The sequence below is a fragment of the Macrotis lagotis genome, unplaced genomic scaffold (assembly GCF_037893015.1).
Source record: "Macrotis lagotis isolate mMagLag1 unplaced genomic scaffold, bilby.v1.9.chrom.fasta BILBYCTG039, whole genome shotgun sequence".
Classification (NCBI taxonomy): domain Eukaryota; kingdom Metazoa; phylum Chordata; class Mammalia; order Peramelemorphia; family Peramelidae; genus Macrotis; species Macrotis lagotis.
This window is the reverse complement of record NW_027421946.1, coordinates 504,233-514,542: the sequence shown is the minus strand read 5'-3', so window position 1 is coordinate 514,542 and position 10,310 is coordinate 504,233. Positions and strand designations below refer to the sequence as shown.

General features: G+C 34.0%; 1 protein-coding gene across 1 annotated transcript; it reads right to left on the bottom strand.

Moving 5' to 3' along the window:
- Positions 1 to 2,258: 2,258 nt before the first annotated feature.
- On the bottom strand, positions 2,259 to 3,212 carry LOC141504049 (olfactory receptor 2AJ1-like). The gene has a single exon (XM_074208906.1). The coding sequence runs from the start codon at positions 3,210 to 3,212 to the stop codon at positions 2,259 to 2,261; it is 954 nt and encodes a 317-aa protein (XP_074065007.1).
- Positions 3,213 to 10,310: the final 7,098 nt, after the last annotated feature.

The following is a 10,310-nucleotide window of genomic DNA, read 5'->3' as shown; positions in this document are numbered from 1 at the left end:
TTACTCAAGATTTATCAGAAAATGTTACTTGGTCATTTAACACTCAGAAGATGACTGAAAATCCTTATCATTTGATTAAAGCATTGCAAACTTCTATAATAGACAATTTGTGTTAGGGAAGAATATATAGATTTGAGCAACAAATTGCATGATTGGGTTGTATTTTCCACCAGTAATTTGTACATAGTTATAGAAATAGAAATAATAATTTCAATTTTGGTGCAACTATAATATTGATCATTTGTTGCTTATCTCTCATTTTAAAAACTAACTTTTGGTATTGATGATTTGTGTAAGTTGAGTAAAGACATACAAGAAGCTTTCCAGTGAGATTTGATTCCTGAAAAGACAGCCAATAAGACAATTGAGTGATTTCATTATCTCACCCTCTTCAGGTATTGGGGCCAGAGTATGATACAATTATGTCTTATACTGATTTTCTTTATGCTTCTCTTTTGGTGTTTACCAAGATTTTTAAATTATTTTTTTCTGTAACCAAAGTCACTGTATATGCTATCAAAAGAGTCCAGGATCATGTCACCCGGGTTGAGCATAAGATCAGGCAATTGTGAGTTTGTTGTGTAAACAGAGAAGAATGAAGTATAGAGGCTGCTCAAGTGAGTTTGGGGTCATGAGGTCAGGGCCAGAAAACCTAAGCTCTGGTGACCCTTGAGCTGAAAGCTTCCACGGAACTCTGATTTGAATATACAACTGCATCATTTTTGGCCTCACTATTCGATAAACCCTGTTTCTGAACTTCTTGACCCAGGTCACATCCTGCTGGGTTAATTGCTACCCATAACAAAGCTACATTTTTGTTCTAATGTTTTTTAAGAATTCTTAAGACTTAAGGGACAGCTAGGTGGCGCAGTGGATAGGACACCGGCCCTGGAGTCAGGAATACCAGAGTTCAAATCTGGACTCAGACACTTAATAATTACCTAGCTGTGTGGCCTTGGGCTAGCCACTTAACCCCATTGCCTTGCAAAAACTAAAAAAAAAAAAAAAAAAAAAAATTCTGAGGGTACTCATTGATTATTTGCTGCAGGAAAAGCACCTTTTAATATGAGGAAAATAAAATAATGATGATGATTTGAGATTTTTCGGAGGCAATCTCTAGCCAATTGTTACGTGAGAAGTATGAACATGATAGACAGTCTCCTAGCCAGAAGGAGATATTAATTTATTTTAAACATAATTTCTAACTACATGGGTTCATTGCATTGGATTATTGTTTTTATACCTCAAAATCTGTTTATTGCATTTCATTTATAGCACCATCCTTAGTTGGAGCAACAATTGCATTATGATTTTTTTCCTGCATCTCTTATATCAGATTACAGGCTAGCACACTCTTGGTTCTTATAGCTCAAGCTACCAGAAGCTCTGGTTATATAGTTAATTCCTATATGACAATGTATTGATAAATGATCTACCTGACATCAGGTATGTTAAAATAGGCAATATGCCAATGAAGCCATTTAGCCCTATGGAATTTGATGTTAAATGATGCAGAGTAAGTGACCTTTCAAAGAATAGCCCTAAGTTCAACTGAGGTAGGAGTCTCTCTCCTTTTTTTTTTTAGGTTTTTGTAAGGCAAATGGGCTTAAGTGGCTTGCCCAAGGCCACACAGCTAAGATTATTAATTGTCTGAGACCGGATTTGAACCCAGGTACTGGGCTCCAGTGCTCCTGGTTCCAGGGCCAGTGTTCCATCCATTGGGTTCACCTGGCTGCAACTATTATTATTTTAAATTTTGTTTTAAATTTTTTTCTCTTTCCTTATTGCTCATGCAGGTCTATATTTTGTGGATGGGGAGGGGGTATTATGTTTACTCTTAAACAAAAATATTTTAGTAATGTATAAAAAAATAAGAATAAATAAATAAATTAAAAAGATTCAAAAACCAATTCTATTTGACAGCATGATGAAATATGATGACATGAATCACAACCTTTTAAATATTACCTTGACATCTAATTGTTGTCTTCTTCATAAGAGATTTTTGTCTAATGGAGGAAATGAAAAATGAATCATAGCATCACTCATGTTATATTTTTTCAGAATTCATAAAATAAATGCAACAAATTGATTTTCCATGGAGAGACATATAGGTGAGTTGGTTGAGTCGATTTTGTCATATATTGAAGGTGAGTAAAAAGTTTCATTTTTAATATCAACCCAAAAAAGTCATGAAGCTATTTGGAATATTTTCCATACATTTCTAATAGATCATCCCTGGGCATTCAATCTAATTTTTAATAATAATCATTTCTGTGATAAAGAGCTTTACCCAAAACCTTCTTCAAGGCACATAAGACATCTTTATTCCGGAGACTGTAGATGAGAGGATTGAGCATGGGAGTAAGAATGCTATATAGGATGGCTATGACCTTGTCCTGACCAGGTGTATGATAGGACTTTGGTCTCATATATGTAAAAATACCCGAAAAATAGTATATTACAACAACAATAAGGTGGGAGAAGCACGTGGAGAAGGCTTTTCTCTGGGTCTCCACAGATTTCATATGAAGCACAGTACGGAGAATTTGACCATAAGAGCCAAGGATTATGGAAAGGGGAATTAAGAGGAAAAATACAGCAGCCACAGAGACTCCGCCTTCATATTGTGATGTATCAATACAAGATAGTTTCAACATTGCTGGAAATTCACAGAAAAAGTGGTCAATGACCCTTGTTCCACAAAATGGGAGGAGTAGAATATAAGTTGTATGAATTGTAGAATTGATGATTCCCCCAAGCCAGCAGCCAGTGGCCATAAGGACACTGATTTGATGGTTCATGAGGATGGAATAGCGGAGTGGTTGGCAGATGGCTACATAGCGATCATAGGACATGGCTGTGAGAATAAGACATTCAGTACCCAAGGAAGTGGTACACAGGAAGATCTGCAACCCACAACCTGCAAATGTGATATATTTCTTGCCAGATATGTAGTTACTGGCCATCTTGGGAACAATATTGGAGATGTTCAAGATATCTGTGAAGGAGAGATGTCTGAGAAGGATGTACATTGGAGTGTGGAGCCGGATGTCATGGTAGATAAGAAGAATCAAAACTGTGTTTCCCATAATTGTCACCATAAAACTGATGAGAATAAGTATTAGGAATAGCAATCCATAGTGATTTGGATCCAATAATCCTAATAGAATGAAATCTCTATCAAAAGTCTGATTCTTTTCCTCCCTCATATGCATTATTTTCCTTTTTCACCTGTAGTACAAAAGACAAGTTTTCAAAAGGGAAGATTGGATGAAAACAAATTCCAAAATTCAGTGTGTGACTTCAAACTAATAAATATCTACATACTAATAAATCTACATACTAATAAATATCTACAAGATTTAGGTCAAGAAATTCCTATTCAAAGAAATCAGTGAAATAGTTTATTTGAATTAATTGAGTATTAGGGATGATCCATTCTGTAACAGCAATGCTGATAAGGACATCAAAGTGATTCATCTGGACAATTTTACATTCCTATTTTATATTTTAGCTTCATAGGCTAGCAGAAAGCTGATTGAGCCACTCAAAGCCTGGCCTTTCTTCTCAGTTAAATAGTAAGAAACATTTTTCAATGCAAAGAAGAGATGATGAACTATGGGAACTTCAGGGAGAGCTTTTTGTAACGGACAAACCAGACTCAGTAGTAAAAATTGCCTGAGCCAATCAAGGACTGTTTTATTCATATCTTCAACATCATGATCATCGTGATCATATCTTAATTATTTTTGTTATTAATTTTGTTTTTAATTTATAGAGTAAAACAAGCACTTCCATAAAAAGAGTATATTTAAAAAAAATTTACATGGAATTGCAAATCATTTTCCAACTTACTATACATTTTAAATATATAATTAAGTTATTAGGTAAATTTCATTTATCCTTTTTTGGTATTTCCTCCTTTCAACTAGAATTATAGATGGTTACCTATATACACATAGGTATATATATGTATGTGTGTCTGTGTGTCAAATTGTTTTATATGAACTTTTCTTTATTAGTACTTTGAATACAGATATCTTTATAAATTATGTTTTTAATTTATGTATTTATAATAATCAAAATGTCTTAGTCACTCAAATTCATTCTTAAAACATTATTATTTCCCTACTTATAATGGTCTCTTGATTCTATTCACTTTGAGGTAGAGCATGAAGCTTAAGGAGATCAGGATACAAATTTTACATAAAGAATGGGGATCTCCACCTAATTTGACAAGATTAGCAGCTTTTAAGATTACAAATTGTGCTTCAGTTAAAATCATAATTCTCTATATCTTTTCCATGGTAGTCAATTTAATTCTCAAGTGTAGACAGGGTTGTCAATTTACATCTCCACCCAATTTCTATATTCACAGTTTTCTTCATAGTTCCCCTGCATCATTCTTGTTGCCTTATCTTTCCTCCCCATCCTCCCACTCCTTTTCCACTTGCTACTCCAAGAATATGATTCTCATTCTGTCCTCAGCCCTCCTGTCTGAATCCACACACCCCTCCAGCAGTTCTACCTTCCAAATTCTAATCTATATAATCCTCCTTTCTGTATGTGACGAACTGAGTATTTCCACAGGTACTTAAAATAACTTTTAATTCGTGAGGTTGTTATGGCTTTTTTGATAAAGTTTATGATAAAATATTGTCATTCTATTTGGTATTAGTGCCTGTTTTTTATCTTTTCAATATTGAGGAGGATCAAAATGGCATGTCTACGTTAGAAACAAGTTAGAGCCGTGTGTCTGACTGTGACTGTTTCGAGAAATATGAGTTTGGGATGCACATGTATGGATGTGTTCCACCACAGGTTGGGCACAAGAAGTCCAATTGAGTCCCTGGGGTGGGTTCTCTAAATTTTTGCAACTAATGTTTCTTTCAAAATTTTTCAAGTCTGGCTTGCTCAAGGAACACAGCATCCTCTTTGATAAGGGCACATATGATGGTTCCCATGCCAGTGTTTATCCATGCTGCACAATCAATTCCAAACTTCTTCAGAGAGACCCTGAGAAGGTCCTTGTATCACTTTTTCTGTCCAACTCTGTGAGTACTTCCCCTGTGTAAGTTCTCGCTAAAAATAATCTTTTTGGCAAGCAAATATTTGGAAGTTGGACAACATGCCCAATCCATCAGAATTGTGTTTTTCTATAGTAGTAATTGAATACCTGCTAAATAGTGTCAAAGCAAAGAGATGTGAATTATTGTTTTCAACAAATAAGTGCTAAAACTGAAAACTTCCAGAATTCCCTATATCCATCAAACATATATCTTTAAATGGTAACTTCTCAGTTCTGAAAGCCTGATCTCACTATGCAATCTTCTTGAAATGGCCACTAGAGTTTTATTTACCAACCAACAGAGGTATATGCATACATACATAAAGAAAACAAGATTTGAAAATTGGATGAACTACATATAATGAGATTTCTCTTGTTAATTTCATATCTATTTTATCAATTGTTTTTAAAGTTCAAGTAAATTGATTAATTAATGAATGATAGTTAATATAAGTGATTTATAAGAAAAATATACTTATTAGTTACCTTAGATAATAATGTATAAGAAAATGAGCATAAGTATGGCGTTATCTAGGGTGGATATTGAAAAATGATCAAGTTTGCAATTCTGTCAACAAAGACAATGGAGATATTCTCATTTTTTGTTATAATTTCTGCCTTTTTTAGATATTCATTCAGCATCCTGGGTATATACATGCATATACATGACTTATTTTTGCATGCATGTATTCTAAAATTTCTCCTCTAACTAAAGTCAAGTTTTTCTCTCTATTTTTTCCAATGTTTTTCAAAATTCATCCAATATTTGCTTTCTCCAATCCTCTGGTCTTTATCCAATTTACCACAATATTTCAAATGTCAGTGTCATTTACTCAACAATCAAATCTCCAGTTCTTTCTGTAGCTGACCATGTAAGTCATTGGACAGGCACCAAAGCACAGTGGAGAAACTGTCTCAAATACAGTCTTTGTTTTTTCTAGACATGTAACATTCATAAAATCATTTAACCTTTCTGAGATTATTTTCTCCTCTCTAAATTTGGGGAAATTGTACTTCTCAGAGATGTGATGAGCAATCAAAATAGTTTAAGAAAAAACTTTTCAGTCCTTAAAGAACTATACCAATATTTTGTTGTGATGGTTGTTCAGTTATTCAGTCAAATCAGACTCTTGGTGACTTTATGAACCTCAACAAGCTGGACCCTTCTATTGCCAATTATCTCTTAAAGTTTGTCCAAGCTCATGTGGATTGCTTCCATAACATTTTCTATCCTTCTCGCTCTCTACTATCCCTTTTTCCTTATGTCTAATCTTTTCCAACAGGAAGGACTTTTCCATTGTTTCTCATCTTCTCATTACATAGCCACATTATTAAGCTCCAGCTCCAATACTTCACCTTCTAATGATTTGCCTGAATTTAATTTCTTTAAGCATTGACTACTTTAATCTCTTTACTTTACTAGATTCTCTTGAAAGGTCTTCTCTACAGCCAAAATTCCAAACCATTACTTGGGGAACACTCAATTTTCCTTATAGTCCAACTCTCACAGCCCTGCATTGCTCCTTGAAAACTATAGATTGCATCATACAGACCTTTGTCTACAGTAGAAGGAAACAGAAATTCATAATAGTTTTCTTGACAAGAAAATAAAAACAATGATAATATTAAAATACTATCGATTTTTTAAAATGATTGCTTAAGTCTACTTAATTGAATTGAAGGGTTATCTCTTACTATATTATCTCTTCATTTACCCTGACTAATAAAACTCTAGTATTCGTTTATTTATGTTCTTTCTAGCACTAAAGTTGTTATCTTTGGCAGACAAAAAAGAAAGTCAAATATAAACTGAACCACTCTTATTTCTCTCCATCATTAATGATTATCATCTCAACCAAGTTAAGTGGTGTTCTTCCCCTTTATCTGATCTTGCTCTTCTACCCAGTAGAAACTAAAAGAAACTCTCGTAATTGCTTTTCTCACCAACTCCAGGTTATTGTTTCCTTTAGAAACACAATAAATTCAGTATCATACCTTACCCAACTTCCAGAGAACATCATTCAACAAATATTAGTGGGATTAAAAAAAATGAGAAAACTCTGATTCTAGAAGCTTCTATTTCTTTGGCAATGTTTAACAAAACTGTAAAGTCAGCCAAGTTTATTTTCAGAGTGTAGAGGCTCCTAATTCTTTCCTATTTTTTTCCCCACATGATGCTCCTATTTTACCATCTTCTCATGAAAATGGATTCTAAAGATATATCATTTTATTATATTATAGGCAGTATAACTGGGTAGCTTCCTGGCTGAAGAGACATTCAGGAAGAATTAGTTGGCACAGTGAATGGAGTACTGGCCTTGGAGTCAGGAGAATGGGAATTCAAATCCAGCCACAGACACTTGATGCTTATAACTGTTTGACCCTGAGAAAGACACTTAACCCTCCCATCCAGGGCCATCTCCAGTGATTCAAATCTGTTTTCAGGGAACACCTTTACATCATTTATGAAAAGGAATATATGACTCCAAGAAATTATAAGAAAATAGAGAATGTATTCTATTGAACAAATCAGCTTGAATGATGCATTTTCTAGAACATATTGTTCTGATAGATATTGAAATGAATGGCATTTTCTAAAACTCAACAAAGTATTCTACGAAAAAAATTGAAGAAGAGTTGAGGGGGCATTAAAGGTTGAGCCAGGAAGAAGTGGGTATAAATTCATTATCAAACTCATGTAATTTTCTTACTCTGGGGAAATAAAACAAAAACAAAATCACTTTGTTACAACTCAGTTGTAAATTAAAGCAAATTATTGAAATTGAGGCACATGAAAGAATAATTTGTCCTAAATATATTGTGATAGAAACTTATTTGCTTTTAGAATATACTAGACTTAATATAGGTCACCTTCCTCCCTAATTAAAAATTAAGAATTTAAAAGGAGTACAATGTAAGAATATCATCCTCCCAGGAAGAGATAACCAGAGTTCAGACAATAACTGTTCATAGATGATAATCTATGTAAATCAGTATCTGCTAAAGATAATGTGCAATTACTATGGAGAGGTAACCAAGGAAGCTAAATATTTATCTATTCTTGGTTTTTGTCTAGAAGACAAATTTCATTCCCATTTCAGGGTGATAATCTTGGATGGTCCTCACATATGGGTTTATCAGTAAATCCCCAAGAATGAAGCTTCATTTTTTTATCTATGTTATTTTGTTATGTTATTTTTATCTCTATATTCTTATGGTTACAGTTTTAGGGTTCACAGGCATTAGACTGCTTTTCCAATTCTATGTCGATGCTCCTATCTGGAAAAGATTTTTCAGAGACTCCATCTCAATAAATACAATTGTATATTTGAATTTAGCAAAGTAATCCTTCTAGAAACTAGAATATAATTGGTACAAATTTTTAAGCCTGCACAGTGAATGGAATACTGGTCTTGGAGTCAGAAGGATGGGAATTCAAATCCAGCCACAGACACCTGACTCTTATAGTTGTGTGACCCTGGGAAAGACACTTAACCCTAATTGCCTCCCATTCAGGGCCATCTCCATTCCTTCAAATTCATATCTGGCCATTTGACTCAGATGACTGTGGAGGAGAAAGTGAGACTGGTGACATAGTAGAATATCTCCTCACTCAAATTCAATTCATGTTTTTGTTATGATATCACCTCCCTGATGTCTTGGCATTCTTCTTTGAAAATGAAGGATAAGCATAGATAACATGTCCTCTTCCTGTATTTGATAGAGTCGAATCAACTGGCCTCAAATATCTCTCAATTCTTGAACTAAGGATTCCAGATTAATTAAAAAGAAATATTCAACAAGTAAGGCAGCTGATTTACTTGCTAGATTGAATCCGCAATCATTTTTATTTTCATTCTAAACATTTTTCCACATTAGCTTCATGGAGAAATTGCTCATGTGAACACTTCTTTATCATTAAAAGATAACAATGAAAAGAGAAGAATATAATGCAAACATTGCTGAATTTGGAATTTGAGATTCTCAACTCTAATTCTCCTCTTCTTTACTACTTCTATGACCATCAGCTGCTCAATTTACCTTCTAAGTTTTTAATTTTCTCATATATAAATAAATATAAAAGATAAAAGGAGGGAGGAAGTAGATGACTTCTCAGATTTGTCCCATCTCTAAAGCAATGATCCTAGGTTTCTGTGGGAGGCTAAATTGTCTGTTGGAATGAGAATCATGAAGACTGTAGGGACTCACAATAATATGACTCCAGACTTTTAATCTCTTTTAATTTATAAGATTTCATCTAGAAAAGTGAAATAATAACAATTACCCTACATTTGCTGTGAATATCTTGAGGGATAAAGATGTAAATATTCAGTAAACAAATCTTTTGTTCAATGCCATTACATTGTACTGGTACAGCAAGCATTTTAAATAGTCAAAGCAACTTTAAAACCATATCTTATCATTGCTATGGACATTCTTGCCCTGAGATCAGATTTTGGGGAAGAAATTTAGCAGAACCAGAAATCAATTGAACAGGTAACCAAATTAGAGGGCTAATCCCATCATTACCTGTATCCTTAGAGCAGACACTGCAGCATACCTTGAAGTTCTCTATTCAATCTAGAAAATTCTCATTAATGAAACTACGAAAGCAATGACCAAAATAAAACATTGATTTCTCACAACCTATTTTTTTGAGTAACTTGCCTGATGACTGCAGTTAAAATGGTCTGATGGAGTGTGAGAATGAAGAAAGTGAATGGTGGTGCTCACTCTTTCACACTTTCCACTAAGATTAAAAAGCCCAAGGATGCTTGAGATATAAGTCTCTACTGCTGGAATAGAAGCATATTTGTTGCTTTGAAGCAGAGCTAAAGTCCCATTTGAGATTAAAATAGGTCTTCTGACAATCCATTTAGCAGGGTTAAAACCTTCTGGTTTTATAAAGTAATTGTATGTTTTATGAAAGCCAGTAAAGGTTTCATCAAATAATTTTGTAGAGCGTGATTAGAAAGGCGCAAATAGAATGGACAAAGATCTTCTGTTCTTGGAAAGTGAGGACTGGCTAAAGGAATGGGATGAAAGCAGGCTGGAAAGTTAAACCCAATTAAGAATAACAATTATAAGAATTTAAGGTTTACAACTGTGGTCTCATTTAGTTCTCCTAGCCACACTGGGTACTTTTGGTTGTTATATGTTATGTTAAGTTTGACTCCTTTGTGACCCAATTTGGGGTTTTCTTGGCAAGGTCACCTGAGAGGTTTGCCATTTCTTTTTC

Coding starts and splice junctions, on each gene's coding strand:
- LOC141504049 (XM_074208906.1), bottom strand. CDS start 3,212: ATGAGGGAGGAAAAGAATCAGACTTTTGATAGAGATTTCATTCTATTA.